Below are 24,352 nucleotides of genomic sequence, written 5' to 3' on the forward strand. Positions count from 1 at the left end.
GATTTGTTGTACTTTTTTCATATCGAACGGGGAGAAGAACTGCGGTTTTCGCATATTAATGTGCGGAATAAACGTACCTAAACGTCCCGCGTAAAAAAAATAATATATATAGTACGGGAGAGAGTGAGCGAGAAGGGATGAGCTGCGGCAGGAGAAACACGAATAATTCGTAAAAAAATAAATAAATACTGGTCGGAAACGAGGGAAAAAAACCGTCAGATTTATGACTTTGGGTGTACCTATACATGCATAATAGGACGGGCATATTCCACATTCATTTGTTGGTTCAACGGAGGAAGTAAATAATTCAAATTGGCTGCTCAACAATGGGCTCTCCGAGTTTTTCTTCTTTTCCCCGTTTACCAGAAATATTGATACATGGCCGGGGGTCTCGATTTTTATTATATATATTATTATTTTTTTTACTCACTCCGACATAATAACATCATCTCGGTAAGGGACACGCGCACAATGCAAAACGCCTTTTATTCCATTCGCAATACTCTTTGTTGTCGAATATTTTTCATTCTCCGCGTGCACCGTGGTTTATACAGCACTACTATAATATGTAAATTGTACGCTCGCACGACATTACAACATTTGTTTATACAACAGGAATATCAATTGAATAGGTATATAATAATATAATATAGTCTCCGCGGTGCCGGTCGACTCAATTGAAACGAACGTATTTAATATTAAACCGTCGTGTAACCATATACCAGGTATATTATAATATATATATAAGTATTATTGTGTTTTACGACATCCAACCTATGACTTGATGAATAATATATTATGTTGGTAGTTAAACGCTATATTATATACCTTTCCTGACCTACAACCAATTGCAGTAAAACTCTACCTGTAGGTTAGTTATAACTATAGGTCTATCGTATATAACAGGTATGCAGCCAATACCGTACGCTGCAGTAATGAAGGCTAATAGGCTAATCGACTTTCGGTAAGTCGAGCCAGGCGTTTGTCGACAGCTGCAACTATATACACACAGAGGCGGCGGCGGTGGAATTTTATCAGAAAAAAATAAGGAAAACAAAAAACTTCAATAGTGTTGTCCGCCGCGTGTTTACGGTGCGGAACAAAGCTATCAACACCTCACTCCGCGCGCTTTGTGTGCACTGCGCACGATATTTTATAACGAGACGATGACACCAACGACGACACTTTTCAGGAAACGAGTTGCGGAACAAACAGACGACGATTAAGATATGCAAGACATCCGTTTTCCGTGCGAGATACATACGTTTAAAAACCTAGTATTAAAACAAAAAAAATAAATAAATAGAAAAAATAAGCCCCAACGAGTTCGTTACACTTTGTCGTCGACCCCGCGGGAGTGAAAGAAAAAATCAAAATCATAAAATCGTACCAAAAAATACACCCCGGGGAAACGTTATCTGAACAACCGAATCCGAACGGGTTTTCACGCGATGGATATATTATATTGTAACACAATATATATATAATAGAAATATAAACGTTTGTTATTATTTCTGCACTATCACGTGCCGCCGCCGCCGCCGTATCGATATACTGCCTCGGGCATTGTAAGTAAATGTATACGTATACGCGTATAACAATAGGAGGGCACATTGTCCGGACTCGCGTACACCCTTTTTTCGTAATTTTTTTTTTTTTATTATTGCGTATATATGTTATTATCATTGGAGTAAAACCAACACGAAATGCACACGCGGACGACTGCTGCACGACAATGACTCTCGCGCGGGCAACACATATCGATAGGGTTACGGACCGTCGACTGTAACACGAGACGATTGTGTTCAAAAGCATATACATACAATAATAGTTATGATAATAATAATATATTACGAATTGAGGGAAACGCGCGTGCAAAAAAATAACCATTAAAAAAACGGCCAAAAAATAAGTTGTTATCGAAAAAACGGATCGTTTGACTCGCGCGCCCGTCGAGGGTGCCGAGTGTATTATTTTCGCACGTGTGGGGTGGGTCGGGCTATACATAATCCAATATTCCGACTGTTTTCGACGCAACTATATACTGCTAGCTATTACTACTGCACGTTTATATATATACTAGTTTAAACGGGGAAACTAGATAAGAATATAATAATAACATACATTGTTGCAGGCAACGATATATTATATATTATTATTATTTTATATATAAACGGGGACGGGGTCCAAACCCGTTTTGATTGATAGCCCTCCGACGAGCGTCCGCTGGGTCTGGTCTGACTCCGCGGGCGTATGCAATGGGAAACCACCACTTAAGGCGGGTTCAAGAGCGAAATTTACGAGCTCGCGAGACGGCGACGAGACGGTGGTCTATATAATATCGTATTCGAAATTTGTTCCATTTCACATTTCCCCCCCCCTCCCCCATACTATACTATATTTCGCACTCGTATACAAAACGGTATGGTGACCACCGCACACGGAAGATCGGCCCTTTCTGGAAACGTTTTCTCTCTACCCCCACACGACTGCAGCGGGGTATACGAGTCGTTTGTTATAATATACCTATCATGTGTGGGGATTTAATTACGACGCAAATCCTATAATGTGTCCAAGAACCGAACAGAACACTCGGGCTTGGTATACGTGTTCTTTCTAAATTTAGTTTCCTGGTTTTAATGTCGCACGAGAAGTCAAAAATATAATATTATTATATTATGTGACCTGCGACCGATATCAGACGAGGGTGTTCGAATTTAACGACGGCTATCAGCGCTGTGTGTATATGTTACAATATTGTCGCGCGTCCCGTCTGCGTAATAATAATAATAATAATATCATATCTTTGATACGTAACAGACGCCCGGGCTCGAAGGAATCGTCATTGACGAGGCGCCGTCGATCTCTCGGGTCTGCGACGACGATATACATATTTTACCCCATGTGGCCCGGGACACATGTCCCGCATGGCACCACTATATATAATATCATATTGTATAATAATAATATGAGCGTATAGGGTCGAGAAATATAATATCGGATAAGAGAGAGCTATTGAAATTGTTTATTTAAAAAAAAACAAAAACAACACTACGACAGACCGTCGACCGTATATATATGCGTGGTATATGGTATATCCGATGATGGGATGATGATTACCGCGTGTGTGTGTAAGTGTTGGTTTTCACTCGCGTATATATCAACGACTGTATCGCACACACAAACACACACACACACACATACGCCACTACCCTTTTTCGGGGGTTGCAGCAGCAACAGCAGCAGCGTTATTTCGAGTGCACACAAACTCCATCACATGGATATAAACAATATATGATATTATATGTATAACGCCGCGCGTTAAATTTTATTTTACTCGAGATTTAAACGCGTCGGAGTGGGATGAGAAAAAACATTCGAATATTATTATTATTATTACGGTCCGTTTACGTTACGGACACTTAACACGAGCACATATCATGCAATGCGCGCACACACACGCGCACATTTATATATACAAACGAGCTAGTGTCACACGATTTATCCGAAAATATCGCGCATATGGCATACATATATATAGATACGAGTATATGGGTATACTGGATTTTCGACGAGACGACGCCACTGTAAGGGTGGCCCAATTTTTAAGTACATATATAATATTATACACGAACGAGACGCGTGACGAGTTTCTTATTAAGTATATAATATGATATGATATGATGTAGGTACCTACATAATGGTAAACAACGAAAACCCGACGATTGCCATAACGACCGGAATGACGTATATTATATTATATTATATACGAAAGTTTATTTGGATCTGAAGCCGAGTTAAGTGTGTGTAAACGCATCTCGTTATTCCGCCTTTCGGATGTGCCTACAAACTGTTTGATATTACTATTATTAATATAACACTGCTGCTGCTACTATGCACACAACTGCAACAACTCATTGTTTGCCTCGATTATCAGCGTGTTTCACTATTCTCTTGATAAACAATTATTAGACAATAAAAATTTTTTTTTACAGCCTCGTACAATTATTATTATATTATAATAACCGTCCACTGCACAGTAAAATGTTTACACGTGGCGCGCACTTTCGTCATTTTATCGTCAGTGCATCGAGAAAGAAACAAAATCCAAAACACATGACCTATGTGCAACAGTAAATCATCAATATCATATTTTATTATCTCTTTACGGAAGCGACTGCGGTATTATAGTTATACAGAGGCCGTTATTACTGTACTACTATTAATTACTATACTGTCTGTATAGTCTATACTACTATTAATAAAATATACCAATACGGAGCGCGTGACAGAGGGCCGCGGGACTGACAGAGCTTCGGACGATCGTTGAAAAGTCTAAAGAAAGAACACATACCTCATACTCCTTTCCGCTACTAAATACAGAAGTACACACTTGTGCGATGTATAATATAATGTTTTATAAATTATAAGTACTAAGTATATTATCCGGGCCGACTGTAATAATGTGTACTCGCTTACATATATATATATATATACGGTGACATCCGTTTATCGGTCTCGAACGTTATTATTATATTAATAATATAATAATAATATAATACGCATAACGCGGTGCGACACTTCATTTGGCCTCGGCCGAGTGTATATTGTTGTCTCAAAACACACACACATATAGGTAAGTACTACGCACTACACCGGCGCGGTGGTGATCCGTATCGGATGACATACGGTCGGCGTGCCACTCGAGAGTGCCCATATAATATTATAATATATACATACATGTTTAATATATAATATATAGTGGTTGGTTGGTGGTATAAGTATATAGTACCTAATATAAAAAATGTTTAAACCAAGTGCGTTTTATTTTACACAAAAGTAGTTTTATAAACACACGCACGCACGTACGCACATATTACGCGGATAGAAGACGCACGGAGGCTTTTGTGTAATAATACGATATCTGCGGCATAATAATATAAATTCGATGCGTATGTGTGAGCGAGCGATAGAAACAATGGTCCCGGGCCGACGGGTTATAATATCGAATGTGCCCGGACAATACGAAGCTGACAAAAACGTGCCCCGCGACGGTATACCACGCGATTTTTCTACGCGAGTTTGATATACGTTTTAAAACAATGGATTTATGTCGAGGATATATTATTATTATTATTATGACGAAGATTTTTTTTTTTTAAAAAACAGTTTTTTATTCTCATCTCGCGGTCTTTGTACGCAAGCGAGAAATAACCCTCTCGGCAGCCAAGGCGAAACGGCGCGCTGCCACTTCATTACGGCGACGGCTCTCACTCACTCTCTGCTGATACGACAGATAAAATATCATAATTATTATTTTTCGCGTCGATATATTGTAGAGGTACCCATATTATAATGTGAGTGCGTCGGGACTAGGGAGGATTACTGCAGCGACCGTCGATGAATCATCAACTGCAGCAGTTCTGGCACTGCGCACGCGGGTCGGTGCACCGCGGGATGACGGTGTATAGGTGGTACTGGACCGTCGGGCGGGGTGCAGATGAGGCGATGAAAAACCGTGAAAATAGGCAAGCGAATAATAATCTCGTGAGACAAAAAGCACCAGATAACACCATAAAACATGATATTATGTAATATATATGGTGTACGAAAATATAATAATGATGATTCGGCGGGAGTTTCCGTATCACTGAGAGAGAAAGAGTCGGAGAGTCAGAGAGAGATAGAGAGTTAGAGAGAAAGAGGGTGAGAGACCAAGCAGTGCGAGAGTATAATAATAATATAGTATATTTAACCGCGGCCGACCCGCGCGCATATTAATAAGAAATACACAAGTAATATTGTCTCTAATTAATGGCGGAAATGCAAAGCCCTTTTCGGTTTCGGTCGTAATATTTCCTCCTCGGGGGCTTTGGGCGCCTCTCCCGTCCGCGCGATGAATTATTATCACAATGTATATATATATAATATACACGTTGTACATATACGATTCCACAGCGTTTTGAGCGACACGCCACCGCGCGTGTTATTACATCCAAAATAATACCTGTGTTTTATTCATGACGTTTTAATTAGTGCGAGAGATCTGGTTGACGGGTGGGCGGGTGACTGCGCGACTGCTGCTGCAGCAGTGTATTAAATTCGTATATTTTCCGACGTCGGCGAATTCTCGGTGTGGGTGACGGTGCGACTGGGAGGATGCGGGGGATGGGTGGACCGAAGAAAAAATAATATCGTATAGCCGTATTCTCACGCCGCTGAAAGTTCGAACTTACTGTGTGTATATATACTTTTTATATATATAACACTGCTGTAAATATATATATGTATACACAACCGGTGTTTCGCCCTTTTTGACGCCACTGAATAATTAATCGAGTCCCCCCGAAACTTAATACCGTAATTAAATCGCCGCGCGGACCCCGGCGGCGGGCTAACAGAAGTTTTGCAATTTGCTCGCCGACCCCCGACCCCGCACTACCCAAAGAACTATTACTCCGTTCAAAAATTTTGTTTTCCATTTGGTTGCTCGTCGAGGAGACGTTGTTTTTCAGTATTTCTGGATATTTTGTTCTCGTCCGAGTAACTGCACATACAACCCTTTAATAATAATTATATTAAATAAAGGTAAGACTTGAAACTCTACCCCGAACCGTCACTCGTCATCCGTCTCATTCTATGCCAACAAAATATATTTGAGCAAGAAAACATTAAACACAGTTTCTTTCATCCCCCAACGACCCGCGCGTGTTACTACATCAGAAATAATATAGTTGTTAGTACTATAACTACTGAATACTAAGCACCGTTTGAATGTCCATCGGTATTTTTAGTTTTGTTGGCAAGACAAAAGGGTATTTGTAAAACCAAAATCTTTACCCCTTAAATCGTTACCCGGTGAAATTTAATACGTATATATATATATGATATAGTAACCAAAATGTGATAGTTAATAATTTAATTGCTTTGTATTTTCCATTGCACGCTCTAAGAAACGAATATAATAATATATTATATTAGTGTTATTATTATTATTATAGTCGTTTCTGTGTGTAATTTTATGGAAAACGTATATAATACGTCTTGTAATAACAGTATCGATAAAAATTAAAGAGATAATTACAAAAACAAAATATTCCACGGAATTAAAAAAATATGGAAAAAAAATTAAAAACAATAAATTTTTAACACCCCTTGCGGCCGCCATAGGATTTTTCTTCCTTTTTTTACCGCTATATAATAGAAACGACCTTTCCTCACGGCTTATTTGCCATCTAATGGTGTTTTCAAATTACTCTCGGCCGTCTTGTTGCCTTTATTTCCTCTCGGCGGGCGCATGCAAATGCGTATGCGGGAAAAAAACTAATACACCTTTTTTCCATCCAAAAAGCCATTTGAGTATTAAAAGTTGTGTACAAAATGTATATAGAATTAAACACACCGGAGCCTCTTTCCGGCAGATGGATACGTTTTTTCCAGTAACGGTTGTTGTTTTTAATAACTTTTCGTTTTTACATATTGTTTGTGATGGCGACGGCGGCGCGGTAGATCGGGGGCGCGCGGAGAAAAAAAAGATATAATTTATATTATTTTTGCCCTCTGCCATCGCTGTACAGTAAATGCTGCCCTAAATGAAATACGAGTCACCGGCGGAGATATTAAAAAAAATAATAACAATACATACGTATATATAATATTATATATACACGCGTGTAATATAATAATAATATATCAACGTTTCGAACAACGCGCTTATATACACTATTATTATAATAATAAAACTCGATTTGGATTATAAAACTTGCGGACTTTATGAGTTTCTTACGTAAGACGCGCACAACAACAACAATACACACACACACACACACACGGCAATAATAATAATAATATTATATATACCTATAACTACCGCTCGCACATACGACCATTACCGTTGATTAAACCCAATACATGACGTACACGCGCGTATTATACGAGATGTTTGGCATATCAGCGGACCCTCGGGAGCAGTTTACATGCGAGCTCCGTCGTAATTTTATTTGAACTTTGGAAGACGGCAGCGGAAAAGTATATAATAATATTATATACATTAGGTGAACATGTATTATTATACGTATATAATATACACCGCCGCTGCACAACCGCCGGCGGCAATCATAAACCATCATTTTTCCAGGCGGCCAATCGTCACGCGATATGTCAGTGGATTGATAAACGGCCGTAATAAAAATCATATCAAATTACTGGTCAGGTCAATAATATCCAGTACCTACCTAGGTATATTGGCAGCTTTCGTTTATGATGTGCGCGCGCGCGCGCGCGCGTGTGTGTGTATTGCAGGAAATTGCTTCTATTTCGCTGGCGCCCTCGCAGCGTATATTATTATTATACTCTATCAAATTGGGTTTCGGCGCGTTCATTGGTATTCGGGCTCGATTTTCCGCGAGCGTACAGCACGACCACACCATCCTTTGGCTGTCGATAAGGTGTATAGGTACCCCGCCACGGCCTTTTCATTTATTTTCGTCACTTTTCGCAGCGACGACGGCAGCGAGCGGATTAATAGACAAGCGAACACGCCGTTGTGTGCACGAGACGCACGAGTACGTACCGTGGGTATACCTATAGGCAGCGGTGGAAATAGAAGCAGTGCTCAGTGTGCTGTATACGATATCGATGAGGGAATAAATGGCGAAAACCGCCGAGTCATCGGGTGGCCGTTAAAAAAGAAACGCCGTTGAGAAGAGTATTAAATAAATAAAATTGGAAAAATAAAAATAAAAAAAAATAATGAAACAAGAACGCACATTCGGAAGAGAAATGGTTTTTTGTGACAGACGGGTAAACCGTGTGTGTGTTTTGCAATTTCTGAAAGGTCCTCTCGCGCCGCGCGATCGATTATACATTATATATATATATATATTATAGTACACAGTAACTACCGACGACGGCGCCAAACAATAATTTGACGGCGTTTCATCCATTACATAATATAATATTATTATTATATGGGTGTATGCATTACTGTCGATAAGAACAAAAAGAAAGAAAAATCCGAAATATCGATCGTGTGAAAACCTGCATCACCCCATCGGTTCAGTGACGACGGCTATTCTTTTAAAAACGTATACGCACTACTTAAAATATTATATATACGTGCATACATAGACGCAACCAGGTGGGGATTATAAAGGAGTTAGCCACCGCAAGTATAGTAAGTATATATTGGATAATCACGATAAAATATGTTCTCTTCAGTGAGGCATAAAATTGGCCGAGAACGAGATGTTTTACTGCAAGACTGTACGTCAAATTTGGCAAATTCTGTTAGATTTGCTGTTCCATTTAAGGAGCGTCCTGTGGACTGGTACCAACTTATTTTTTTCAAATAAGAACTGACATCTGTTACTGCAGTCAATTATTAAGCCAATAATTGAAAAAATAATATGTCCTTAGGTACCTATATATTTAAAACTTCCAATAGTCAGAATTTGAATAAATATATTATTAAAGAAAAATAGGGGTGTGCACGCTTGGTAAATCATACTGGATAAAGTGAATAGTGAGGGCTACAGCCTCCCCCCCCCAAAAAAAAAAAAAAAGAAAACCATTGGTCCTAGTAATGCCTATTTATATACGCGTATTTTCTCATCAATAAATACAGCATCGCGGATATAAAATACTATAATATTATGATCGACTAGCAATGTTTTGACGTCGTCGATTTGTTAATGGCATCGGCCGTATATCATTTAATGTCAGTTAATCTGCAACGTGTTTAGTACGTATAATATAATAATATTATGTGTGTGTGTGCACAGAAAATTGCTTCACGAGCGCATTCAAATTATATGCACACGTTAATTATTCACCACTATAATACCATTAAGTACGTCTCATTTCCCATGAGTTCTAAACGTTCGATCGAGCCATCAGTCAGCCGAAGATTCGACTGTTTCGATAAGATTTTAATTACAATAATAAAACTACACTGAAACTCGAACACCACCGCCCCTATTCATATAAATATAATACACGCGCGTATGTGTACTGTAATAATATTATAATAATATGGTCGTTTTCACAGTGCGTTTATTTCACGAAGCTTTAACGGCAGCGGCTAAATACATCAGGTTAATTAAAATTGTAATTATATATAATATTATATGAAACGAATTTCTTGTTTGGCGGTTCTCGTAATCATATACACAGTATTATAATATGGTATACCGCGGTGACCAGAGAAACGCACTGAGTATTATATAGGTACATATAAACAGACAAACGCGGAAAAAAATTCTTCAAACCATTTCGCTCCTCTTCCGTCGTGTTTTTGAATAATTGCGCGCAATTGACGGAACGGAAAACAATAATTGTTGTGAAACGTGCGGCGCCCAATAAAACGTTGGAAAAAACAGAGAGTGAGAGAGAGAGAATAAAATGCGCGGGAGACTATATTTTATAAAAAACGGTATCTATATACAGGATGATCCACAGTGCATGCCCAACCCTATTTTTTCCTTTAATAATAATGAATTTATGTTAATATATTAGTTATAAGTTATAACAATATTCAAATCACAATTCTGTCCTATATTTTCCTTCGACCTTCGATAATAGGTTACCTATACAAAGTTAAATAACACAAGCACTACGCGCTTCAATTTTGATTTTGATACGTCGAAATGTTGAGGAAAATTATCCGCTAAATAATTTACAGTTGACTACAGGGGGTGTTATAATTTGATAAACTACAGCAGTAGTTTGTATCTCCTCTTCGTGTTACTCTCCCCTGATGTATGCAGAAAAAAAAATCTCAAGAATTTGAAAATAATATACCTCCTAATATGGTCTTTGAGGACGTGTACTTGAAAATTATACGGGGCGATCATGCCCGGTGAAGCACCCTGTATAATATTATATACTTTATACGAGTGCGTATATACCTACTGCACAAGGATGGAAGAATTCGGAAAATTCGGACGCGTTTATTATCGCTTATTTCGGCGGTGGGGGGGGGGGGGTCGAGAAACAGCAGCAGACGACACTGGTGCGATCCGGCGCAGCATTGTTTTGTAAATTAAAACCACTTTGTTAAAAACCACCGCGGTGTACACCGGATACACGCGCGGAGTGTGACAGTGACGGAGATAGACGTCGCGTCGCGCATATACATGTGCGCAGTGTATATATTTGTGTTGTATAAATGCGAAGCGCACGCGGCAACTGGGTTTTTCCGAATCACCGGCGCGAGAACGGAACCGATTTTTCAGATAATCGTCCGGACGGGCCCGATATTAGCGGCTAATCGACCGACTTTTAATTCGGTAGCCCTCCCCGTTCGAAGCGCTGCACATTAATCGCTGTAATCCCAAGGCAGCAGCAACCGACGGATCCGGATCGACGGCGGCGGCGGCGGCTAAATATATATAATACACTGCACCGAGCGAACGCTATTAAATAATATATTATATATATATATATATATATACGTAAATTGCACGAGGGACGTCTCGCGTTTGTCACGGCGAATAATTATTCATTTCCCGATGGTAAATTCACACATTTTCCCGAACGCAGTGCCCGCGTGACTTTGGAATGCTGCGCTGCGGCGGAGGTTTTTCTAAAATGTATATGGAGAAAATAATATTTAGTATATTATACTCGTGTAATCATCTGCGTATTTAAGTTATTCGATAATAATCGTGTTCAACGTATATTTTTAAAATCCATAAGTGTGATCCTTTTGAATATTTAATGAAAATGAATAACTTAACGTTTTTTTTTAAACATGGGTCGCAACTATATACCTCTTTTTTTTATTAGAAAAACGAAAAAGAAGTTGAAATATGATTAGAAACCCGATTTAAAAATATATATATTTATTTATTTGAAAAGAAGTTATCTGCGGGCAATAACTCTGCGACGTACATGCAATATAACTACATCACGAGCCCCTGCGGGATTTTGACCGTAAATAATATTTTCTGATTGAAAATCGTATATCACACGCTCGACAAAATACGAACGTTTAGGCCGACGAAAATGTTCTTAAAGGTGTGACGTATTGGACGACGGATATTTTTATATTTTTTTATTGAACACGGGTTGGTGGAGGGTGAGCTTACGTGGACGAAAACGTTGGTAATTAGCGACGATACGCCGTTCGATTTTTGATCGGTCATCGAGACAGTTGAGGGCCCGCTAGTATACATGCACGCACATAATATGACTAAAAGAAAAAACCGATTTCCTATACATAATAAAACATATAAAACACGGTGAAACAAAAGCGACCACTGCAGGTGCGGGTGTGGAAGAGTTAACGATTTTTAATAATTAATTTTTTAAAAAAAATGCTGGTCCCTCGTGTCCTCAAGAGTGTTGTTTACGGTTATTTACTGTTTAGTTTATGTCGCTTCCGTCCGGTCAACACACCGTTGTTAATTACAATTACCGCGCGCGGAGAGTTATCCGGCTCTATACGCGTGAAAATACGAATGATGTGCACATATAATATTATAATAGTTTATTTATATTGTTATTTATATGGGAGTACAAACGAGGACGAGAGCGAATACGCTAGCTATACGAAAAAAAAAAACTAAAAACAATTTCACGGACTTACACACCTGCGATTATCACAGGTAGTTACCTACCTGTATTATATTCTACTTTATAGATTATGATAGATAATAGAATAGATCCCGTGAACGACGATGACAACGCAGTGCGACTTACGATATAGTCGTATAAGTATTATGATAATATGCACAAGTACCACGTGTGTATTATTGTACCTATATGTGGTCGGCGAGCGTTATTTTTTTGAAATTTTTATTTTACAGTAGCTATAGTAGCAATGAAATAACCGGAACTCACCCGGTTCGGCGTGTAACATATATATATATGATACTATTTACCTGCGACTTGCGTATTTATGTATTACACGCGTATATGCGTATAGTTTAGGTATATGTAGAGGTAGATATACACATAATATTGTAATAAATGGGTGGCTCGGCGGTAGTAATACCATCATATAATAATATTTAATAATACAAAACCTGATATCGTCGAACCCTATAAAGCGCGGTGACCCCGCGCCGTCACATTTAGAATCGCTAAAAGCTCTAGCAATTAATTCGTACGCCGACACACACGCACGTACAGAAGGGTCCCGCGGTGGCGGCGGAAAGAGTATATATCCACTGTTGTACGTGGGGAGAGCCTTTGTTGTGTTCCATTAGTCGTAAAACGCATATGTAATTTCATTCCGTATTTGCTTCCGATTCGCATCCTTTCATAATCATATATCTGTCATCTTCGGTTAACGTTGTTCTTGTAAGCGTGTGTGTGTGTGTGTGTGTGTGCGCCTATAACCCACAGAGTTCTGTTGCGCGCTTACCGTCGGTCGCGGAGGGTGTGGGACGGGGGGAGTGGAGGCCAAATTGTTTGGCCAGCCGCCGGACGGGGCGGAGGTGGAAGAAATAATTGAAGGTCCAAAACCAATATACCGCCGCCTGTACGCACGGACTTAATCACCTTATATATGTACCGACCCTATTTAAATTATTCCATTTTGTACATACATTTTATAAATATGTGGCCGAGTGTACAAACGCGAGAGTGACGTAACATTTTGTCCAATAATATGTTTTGACATTTAAATCGTGACTCAAACAACTTCCACTGCATACACACACATAATATTATATATATAGGCGTGTAATAATATTTTATGCAACGATTTAACGCTTGAACGGATGCAATGGTTTATTTTATACACTTTATAATATTGGCGGCTGAGGAGGGTTTACTACTCTATAACATATTATTTATATTCGGATACAAAACGTCGACGATTCGACGTTTAGTGTAGTGGTTTTATTGCGATTGTACGCGCACTTCTGATAATAATATTCACCGTTGACGGCTTTAATAAAATCCTACGGCACTTGTAGGTAACACGAAACCGTTCATTAATCAACGCTTCTGCAATAGGTACGTCTACTCGATACATTATTATGCGATAAACATTTACGATTGCATTCATGTAAAGTGAAATGTCAACGAATAAAATCAAATTGCGCATAAAAATCAAACGTATGATATTCATAATATGTGTTTTCCGGTATGATATGATAATAATATTATACCCATAGCCACCTAATTATGATATATGCGCACAGATCGAAAGAAATCGCCAGACTGCGTGCGGTTGCGCGCGCCGCCCTCTACTGAGATAAATCGCACGGCGTTAATAACCATAAATAAGTGTATAAAATATGTTCGAAGTACCTAGGTACTAGGTATACATAATATATTATGATTATACTGATGTATCGAATCGTTAAATTAGAATTACCATTTATAGCGCCTATATAGGTACATATTCGTCTGTAACGTATTGCGTATATACATATAGGTAGGTATAGTATCTACATAACATCGTGTTTTAGTCTATACGAATACAATTAGTAGTATCGATGTCGATTTAATGTACATGTAGGTACATCGTGATTATATTATACATAACTATAAATTTCCATTTTGACCGTATGCAAAAAATTAAATTAAGTTGTTCGGTTTGGAACATTAATTGCATATAAATTGAATTACACCCGGAGTACGATAATGCAGTATTGTTAATTGTTACGTCCCATATAACTTGCTACACAATTTAAAGCTAACTAGTACAAAATAAATACACTCGACACTTTACGGTACAGTCCAAATAATTATTTATCGTTCAAATGGCACACGGTCTGACTGCTCAGCATTTGGCATCAACGTCAAATTTCGAGTTATTAACAGCGATGCTCAAATATAAAATACAAATACTATAATATTAAATGCTTATATTGATAAAAACCACTTGGAAAAGTCTTCAAACTTTCATCCACGGTAAAATTGTCTATATAAGTACCTACTACCTAAGGAATAGATATATAGTACCTATATAGTATATAGTTAATATATACTAAAAACTATATTATATTATACTATACAATACAATACATATAGTCTGGACTCATAACTCTTACCCACATAGACGTTCAATAAAATGAAATTTATTTTATTATTATTATCTTATGAATTTACGGGTGGATTGTGGGAGGAGGTGTGGAGGAAATTGCGTGATCCATTGAATTGTAATTAAACTATTTCGTAATATTTATACCAACGATGCATTTCCTGCAGACCTCCCTTATTTGTTCAAACTAAATCGTTTATACTGACGTCATGTTTTTTCATTACTTTTTATGCGAAAGCGCGCTGTTTATAGAGCTAATCCTTCTTATTGCATTTTTTTATTACCTTACTTTTTATTTTTATTGTATACACATCTCTTGCCGTACTACGTCGGAAAAAATACAAAGTATGTATTGTATTATCATATATATTATTATCATTATTATTATTATTGAATCGACGTATAGGTATAATAATATAATAGGTACATATATTATAATATGCGTTTACATGTGTATATGCGCTGCTCAAAGGAATTCGCGGTGGCCCCTCTTAAAGACGCGCCCATTCGATTCCAACTGCTTTGCGGCGGTGTGTACACATAACTTAAAAACATATTATGTCATAACAACAATAGAAAAGAGCGAAAAGTTTGTCGGCGGCGGCGGCGATGGTATAAAACGGTTGTGTTTTAATTAAAACTTAATCCTTCGAATCGTTTTCGTTGTAAAGCCTTTATGCTAACGAAAACAATAATTATTGCACCGTGTAATATTATTCTCTGGGCGATGTGCGTGTAAATCATTGCCCGCGTTCGTTCTCGTCTTTTGCCGTCCGGAAAAACTCTCTTTTGCCGCCGGCGGAGGGTGTTGCAAAGAATTAGCAACGGCGCACATCCATTGTCCCAGCGGTGGCGTCGGTGGCGGTGGAGACTGGAGGTGATGGGTGCGTAAAACCAGAGAGGAGTATATGTGCCAACGGAAATTACGACATAAATTCACCTTAAAATGACGTTAATGAAATTTCGGTTTTGCAGCGGCTTTTAGTGCTGCAGAGGGGGCGAGAAAAATGTGAAAACCCACTGCAGTATCAGCGAGAAATAAATATTGAAACAACTCGTCGAATACATGTATATAATATAATTAATAATTATATAATACTTCTATCGTGGCTATGTGTGTATAATATTATTACTATGTATATAATATATACTGCGCAGTGTTAATAACTTTTTAATAAGCTCTCTCGTATACTCGATGCAATATTACGTATCTACTGTAAGGTCCTCGGTATATAATGTATATGCCTATGTTTGCAGTGTTCATGAGTATATAATGATATGACCGCAAAAGATGGGGTCAGTAAGAAGGAAACCGCGGTTCAGTGAGAAAGCCGGTTTGGAGGGTAAAAAAAATGTATCGACAAACAAACGAAACAAATGAGCGCATCGGTTTCGTTAAACAATTGGTCAGCGAACAATAATAGGCGGCGACTACGACGACAGAACAAATTGAGAGAAAAAAGTATAATATGTAAGTAATAATATATAATAATATACATAGAGTCGCGCGCGAACGAGGCCATCTGTGTGTCTGTGTGCAGGTATTCGACAACAACGAAGACGACGACGAGAGGACAATGCGCGACACGTATTCGAGTATACGTGATCGTTTCGCCGGCCATTATAATACATATTATCATTATTGTCGCGGTGATTTTTTTCTTCATTATTATTATTACTACCTATTAATAAAAATATTCGAAAAAGAGCGAATCAAACGGAAGAGGTGATACAACGAGAATATAATAATAATACTAAAAAAAAAAAAAAACAGACAAAAAACGACAACGTATATATTATCATAGCAGAGGTGATAAAGGAGATCGAATCGTTTGTGGCCACACACACACACGCACAATTGAACCCAATAATGATTGGACCAACGGGAAAATTCGCCGCCGGACAATTTGTTCTCGACTTGGGTCTATTCAAGCGACGACGGCGGCGACTGCGGCGACACTATTTATTTTATGTTTTTCTTTTTTACTCGATGTAATGGATAGAAGAAAAAAAAGATACATAAATATAACAACACAACAATAATATATCAAACATGCACCGGGTGACTGCGGGGTGATGACTTAGAAAGAATAATCGATTATGTATAGGAATTGACCGGTAAAGGTTAAACACAATGGGCCAGACCGTGAAACCACGCAATACCGGAGACGCGACCAAAACGTAAAATATATAATATTATTATATTATTATTATTATGATAAAGTGGAGAGATCGACGACGTGATTTCGTGATGTTAATTTTTTACCTGCACATTCGGCGCCCGTTCGTTAATATTATATATTATAATTATCATTATTATCAAGCGTTATTTCGAATAGATCAAAAAACTTGTACCCGGAGAGTATCAAGTGTAACAATATATCTATACCTATAGATTTACAGAGAACCGTATAATGATATCCTCACAGTTTTCGCAACACAACTTTCGTATCACCCATCTTGGAAGTGTTACGTTATAAAAAATATATATTATATGACCTAGTGCAATGGTACGTATGCTCTGTATATAATAACGATGCGAATAATAATCATACTACTACAGCTGCTGCTGCTGCTGCTGCTGCTGCTGCTGCTGCTGCTGCTGCTGTTATAGAACGAGTAGAATATTTTATGAATAAAAAAAAAAATACGGTGAGAAAAAACATGTAAATGGCGGTGGCGACGACGACGACTAATTAAAATTCCAGACAACAAGTAAATGTCAGTGGTAACTACAGGTACTATATACAATAACAATAACAACCACTGCAACACACAATTAAAACCCTGTCGATAACGATTTCCTCTCAGTCGTCGTAATCCGATTCATTGTGTACTATATTATTATTGAAGGTGGCGGCGACCTACGCCAATCTGGTTATGTGTCCGGTGTCGATAAGATAATAATATTGTAGGTACAATATATTCTAATAATTCGCTAGGCGTTTAAAATCGCTCACCTGATATAATATTATTCTATAAATGATAATTATTGTTAAACGATATGCGTCCCAGAACTCTCGGGGAGGGGGGGGGTTGTAACTATAATAATATGCAACTATGGTTCACAGGACTCCGCAGCAACGGTTGAAGACATTGTAGTCACTATAGGTAATCGCTATACGAACTCTGTATATAAAATCACACACGTCCTGTTTTTTTAAAAAAAGTTATTGGTGTCATGTTTAGTGAAAAGTCATCACACCTGCTGTCGTTATTTTGTGTAAAGAAACATATACCTGAACTGAAATGCTACATTGTATCACTTATCTTTAGCAAATTAATTATATAATTATAATTTATAAGAAACAAAATATGTTAAATCAAAAATAGATACACAAAATTTGGGGATGCTTTTAAAGGAAAAAATGGTTCAGAGGTGTGTCGGTCGACACAGACACGTATAATGATAATATTATGTAGACAATACACATACAATACGAGTTGCGTGTTTTGAATTTTCAAACTTGGCCACCTTACAATATTATGATGCCTTATTATAATACAGCATCATCATTGATCATATCGTACACATTTAAATCCGGCACTGTGGCAGTCCCTTTTTTTTCTTTAAAACGGCCGGCGGTATGCGTGTCACACCGAAATGTATACACCAATTTGCCAAGCGTGAAAAACGAAAAGAATACCCAAACACTCACTCACTCACGTCTAAGGAATTCTCGTGGATATATATTATAATATTATTATTATCAACTCGTCCGTGATGCGTGCGTGTGCATATTGTGCCTTCACCGCCACCGCCGCCGGCCATCTGTCCTCGCGCCCCGAAAACGCGAGCTCCAAGAGTGTGTTGTTTTTTCGATCCGTCGCGGCGATATCGTTTTCATCGGAGACGAGACGAAGAGCAGAGGATTACGCGTCGTTATTACTTATTACATACATATGTTTGGCCGAGCACGACCTAAGAGTAAAGACGACGACAAAACGCGTTTACCACCCCCTCGCGCCCGGATTAATATATTGCAGGTTACCCCCCCACACACCGCACTCATCGTCGCATCGGTCGGGCGTTCGTGTGTATCCATTATATGCCTATTATATTATTGCCGTCATTATAATATGACGTGTATCGTGTCACTCGCGGATTGTCGAGTTCGAGTACCTACGATTGTCAAGAGGATGGATCTGGTCGTTTATATACAGAAAAGACGCGTCTGCCGCCGCTTCGCATTATGTATTTATATACGTGGAGCAGGGTACACGAATATCGCGGACGAAATGGAATAACACTCACACCTATGCCATTAGTACAACTGGTGGTAGTATTGGGTAGTAAAAAGTATAGAGTAGTGTGGAGGTACATAATATAATATAATAGTGTGTCTGCTGTGTGCGTGCTCGAAAAGGCGTAATAAGACATATATTATTATTTTCGGTTTACGAGAAGACATCTGGTTTTTTTTTGTGCCTTATTATTTCGTGTGTGCCCCCCCCCCCCCCGGGTACCTATTTAGCTTCAGTATGTGCGCGGGTGTGTGTACGAGTGCGTGTTGAACACATTCCGAATTTCATGGTGTCCCGAACCCATTGCGCGCCGCCGATGTTTGTAAGTGTCGTGTCGGGTAGTTCGCCTTTTTTTCCCTTTTATTTTTCTTCGCGTTGACACCGATACTGCACACTCACGCGACGACACTACAACGGGGGCAACGACAGCCGGCCGTGGGTGCGAGTGTGGCCGTATGTGTGTGCGTGGGGGGGGGGTATTCGCGCCTAATGTGTGAACACAAAATCTCCGATGGTCTGCGCCATTCGGACCGTGAAACGTAAGAGGATCAGACACGCGCAGTGACCAGAATTCGCGTTTGTGTCTCGCCGTTGTTGTCGCCGCCGTCAACGTCCGTCGTTGTCATTACGTTTTTTTCCCCGCACGTTATTACTATTATTATTATTGTTATTTTTTTCGCAGTTTCCAATCGTTTACCGTCTGTTGAACTTTCGACCGGTCCCTTTTTTGCCACGACAACACTCGGGGATAGCAGCAGCAGCCGCCGCGGGGGTCAGAGTTATAAGGTGCGAAATTATGTGGGGGGAAAAAATTCGCATTTTTCCATCCGCGTGCACGAAACGGCCGATGGTCATTTCGCGCTTGTGTGTATATATATATATATATAATGTAAAATCTATATAACACACACCTATAGGCATTAGGTATCTATCTACTGTTATTATATTATGTATATGATTTTTTTTTAACGACGTAAAAAGTGCCATAGTTCCGGTCAAATTGTCACAGTATTTTCGAAAAATGCCTTTATATATAATATTGTGTGTATATAAAAACGGTCGGCTTCGTTGTTTATTCCACATTGTTACACTTTGCGGATAACGCAATAAAAACAAACTATGGAAATGCGACTGCCGCATCCGGTGTACCTATGTACTTATTGAAATTGCCAAAAGAAAAAAATAACGTGGCGGTCGCTTGTCAAAACGTCTTTTCAATGATAAATCCGATTAAGCGTTTTGAATAAATCTTGCGAGTGAAAAAAAAAATCGAAATCGACCTGACAAAAATAAATTACAGATTTGATCCGACGGGCGAAAAAAAATCAAATTCTTCAGATAAAAAAAAGTAAATGCCGGAGAACAGACGCGTAATTAATTAAACAAGGGAGCGGGGAAAAAAGAAGGATATTTTTCTTTGCGTTTATAACCTTATTAAATAATGAAGGGGCTTCATCTGCTGGGGGAATGGAAAGGAGAAGAGTTAATTTAAACCCGACACGAGAAACAAATGCGGACGTTTAATAACGAAAAAATGTGTAAATGTTTCCATCTCTTGTTCGGATTCAGATTTTGCTGCTCTTTCCACCCCCGCGGGATAGGATATATTTTATTTTATTATTTTTCTTTTCTTTTTTTTAATTATAAGCCCCAATAACGATTTTTCTCCTCCAGACGTTGTATAGCACCCATAACCGGAAGCCTCCTCCACTCTGCCGAAACTGCCTGTATTATATACTTCGTACTTGGTATAATATATAGCACGAGAAAACTTCTTACCGACTCGTGTTGTGGGTGTGTGTGCATGCAAATAAAATTATATAATAATATGATCCAAATCGTTGCCTACCTGTCAGTCGGCTTGTGCGACATCATGCACCTGCAAACAAGAAACCAAACATATAGTTTAACTAAAGTGTATAAATAATTGGTTAAAAAAAAAAAATAGATAAAAAAAAAACAAAGTACAGGCAAACCCGAAATTCGATATAGTTTAACAGTGTTGCAGGTTGTTTAAAATATAGTTTTGGTAAAAAAAATTGGTTCTCTATTTACGTTCAGTTTTTCTTCCGACACACTTAGTTAAACTATATTGAATTTCTTGCGTGCACGTGTATTGTTATTATTTTATTATTATTTTACTAGTGGCGATGACGACGATAATATACTGAGTGGGTATATAGGTACATGGGATAAGGGATGATATTATGGGATACGAGTGAATTAGGAAGTATCGACGACGTTTGCACATAATACTTATATATACACACACATAATATTATTATATATATCACGCATATTATAACGGTCCCTGCTCGAAGTCACCGCGGGTCGTTAATCAAGTCCCCGAAATGACTAGGCGGATTTAGATCGTGCGACACCGGGACGTCAATAAAACGCAATAAACACCATTATTCTATTTGAAAAAAAGAGAGGAAGGAATGAAAAAAGTCGTATGAACAATAATAACATATATTATTCAATGGTGGGTAAAAATAAAAAAGTAAAAAATAAAAAGTCACGGTTTACCGAATACTGTCAAGGTATATCATTGTGGAGTGGCAAAGGTCATGGGCGTCGAACGCCTATTAAAACGGAATGATATTATGTGTATAGGGGAGAGCGAATATTGGTCTCAAAGGTCAGCGGCAGATGTGTGCGTATGGCAGTGCCGGCGACAATGAAATAAACTGGTGTAAAAAATCAAAAATCAAAAAAAAGTTTTTTTTTCAAATGTGTACGTAGTATAGTTTTTTTGTATTTCCAGATTTGTCGAGATCGATCGACGCGTGATCGATTGATGACGTTTTTGTCCTATAATATAACTATTGTCGTTTCACGCGCCACCTATAATATTGTTATAATATTATAATATAATGTATATATTTTTTTATTTATTAACAATAAAATAATCGACAACGAAACCAATGTCCAATAGCGATGATGATGAGCGTGTATGCAAATGATTATTGTTCGACAGCTTTTCGGGTCTCGTCGAAAAAATAAACGGTTTGTGCGGGAAAAACGACGACAGCGTAAACTTAAAAAATCGTATAAATTATTATTATCAATCATAACACACATGGCCGACCGGGTCAAACCGGTCACCGCGACTACGCACACGTCGTGTATTTTAACGATCTCGCGATCTGTATTGAATTTTATAAAAATAATATTAATAATATTATGAAGAAGACTTAGGTACATCGCGGCAAAACCCGGTCAGTTGACGAGACGTGGTAATATCATTTAGTTCCGGCCCGAAAAAAGCGGTGTGCAATAAAAAACCAAAACGGTACGCGCAAGCACGCAACGAAATTTGAATTTTACATTTTTGCGTATATTATAAATTATAATATTACAACTGCGAAATCGATGCAATAAAAACCCCATAAATATAATAATATTACCTATGCGCGGTGCGTTTGCGACTAAACATTATTACATGATAATAATATAATATGTTAAACTGTATATTATTAAAACGTATCGTTACACCTGTCAGACCGAGTTATGTATGGATCGGGCATCTCGTTTATATAAGTATAATATATATTATGCATTACGCGTATAGGTATTTAGCTGTGCATACATCGTACACAAGTATAATATTATGTATGTAATATGGTTTTCGGTGTACACGTGCAAACGCGTATGGATCTGTTTTTTTTCGCGCCCGACCCGATGTCGATTTTCCGGACCGAAACGATTCGTCGTCGATATGTAGGTACACAAAAAAACGTTTCTGCTCTTACCCGAAGCCCCCCGCCAGCGTCAATAAAAATAGTAATAATATTCACATACTAATATCCTATATTATATACGTGGTAATCGGGTATTTATAATAATATAATATTATGGCCGGAGAGGAAGACGCTCGCGGTCCAACCGCACATGTACCAGGTAACTATACTATACCTATACTATACCTACGAATATAATAATATAATTTATTTTTACAACCGTTAAGTATAATATCATAATTTCGTATGGATACCACGGCTGCTGCATACACACACGAACACATAGATACAACGAGCGTGTGTATTGTGTGTATCATATTATTATTATTTGTACATCAGCAGCATACAATAATACTATAATGTACATGTTATTATAATGTGTCGGACATGCGCGCCGCACGTATCGCATTTTCCACGGTGAACGTTTTTAATAACGTGATTTTTTTAAATTTCATTTTTTAATAATCGAACAGTAATTCCGTTTTTCTTTGGGAAAACCAAGTTCATCGTACGTCAAGTGTATAATATACATCATTAAACGCACACGCATACTGATAACAACTGAACCCTTCAGGTGGCCGCATATAATTGCCGCGGGTCACTCTGTCTCTCTCTCCAAGCAGTTCGATGCTTAGATACTTTTGTAAAATTGTAGAACTTTTAGAGCGACTGCACTCTGTAAAAAGTCTCGTGTGACTTGACGTAGATATATCGGTCTTAATTCGAATTTTCGTTTATCCGAGGCCGAGATGAAGTCGGTTCAGTCGGACGAGTGACATTTTTTTTATAACCGGCGCCTACGCGCACAACACGTGTACATTATTATAACGATAATAGCAGACGACAGAGTGCACAACAGTATTATGCATATTACAATCTATTACATTATTATGTATTGGGTAATAGTAATTACCGTAGGTACGTATATAGACAGACCCAGTGCAGTGTACGACGGAAATATCCAATCACGTTTGTCGGTCGGACAATTATCGCTGCGCCGACGGAAATCGATTATATAGTAATAATAACAATATCGTGCACCCATTCACATATAATATTTTATATATCATATAACTATGCGTACATAAATAGGCGGCATTATATGTAAGCGCGCGCAAGTCCGTCAGTGGGCCGCAGCGACGGCGATACACCCGCGGGACGACACCGTACTCGGACTAAAAATCCGATTTTTCTCCTGTCCGACTGTTGTAGTTTTGTATATCGTTTCGAACGTTCCACGAGCGGTTTCCCTGTCCATGTGTAGGTACATATATTAATATATTATTATGTCCGTGCGCGTTTGATAATTACAATGTGTCATCGCAGTCGAGTTAATTTCGGCCGAGTGGTTAACGACCGCCAACGC

General features: G+C 38.4%; 1 protein-coding gene across 1 annotated transcript in view; it reads right to left on the bottom strand.

Annotated features, from left to right (window-relative positions):
* Positions 1-24,352, bottom strand: part of LOC100167680 (dachshund homolog 2) — a 130,763-nt gene that overhangs the window by 71,853 nt on the left and 34,558 nt on the right. The window contains exon 2 of the mRNA XM_001945011.5: positions 21,093-21,122. Coding sequence (XP_001945046.2) covers positions 21,093-21,122 — 30 coding nt within the window. The remainder of the gene's footprint in view (positions 1-21,092; positions 21,123-24,352) is intronic.

The sequence above is a fragment of the Acyrthosiphon pisum genome, chromosome A2, assembly GCF_005508785.2.
Source record: "Acyrthosiphon pisum isolate AL4f chromosome A2, pea_aphid_22Mar2018_4r6ur, whole genome shotgun sequence".
In the NCBI taxonomy this organism is placed as follows: Eukaryota; Metazoa; Arthropoda; class Insecta; order Hemiptera; family Aphididae; genus Acyrthosiphon; species Acyrthosiphon pisum.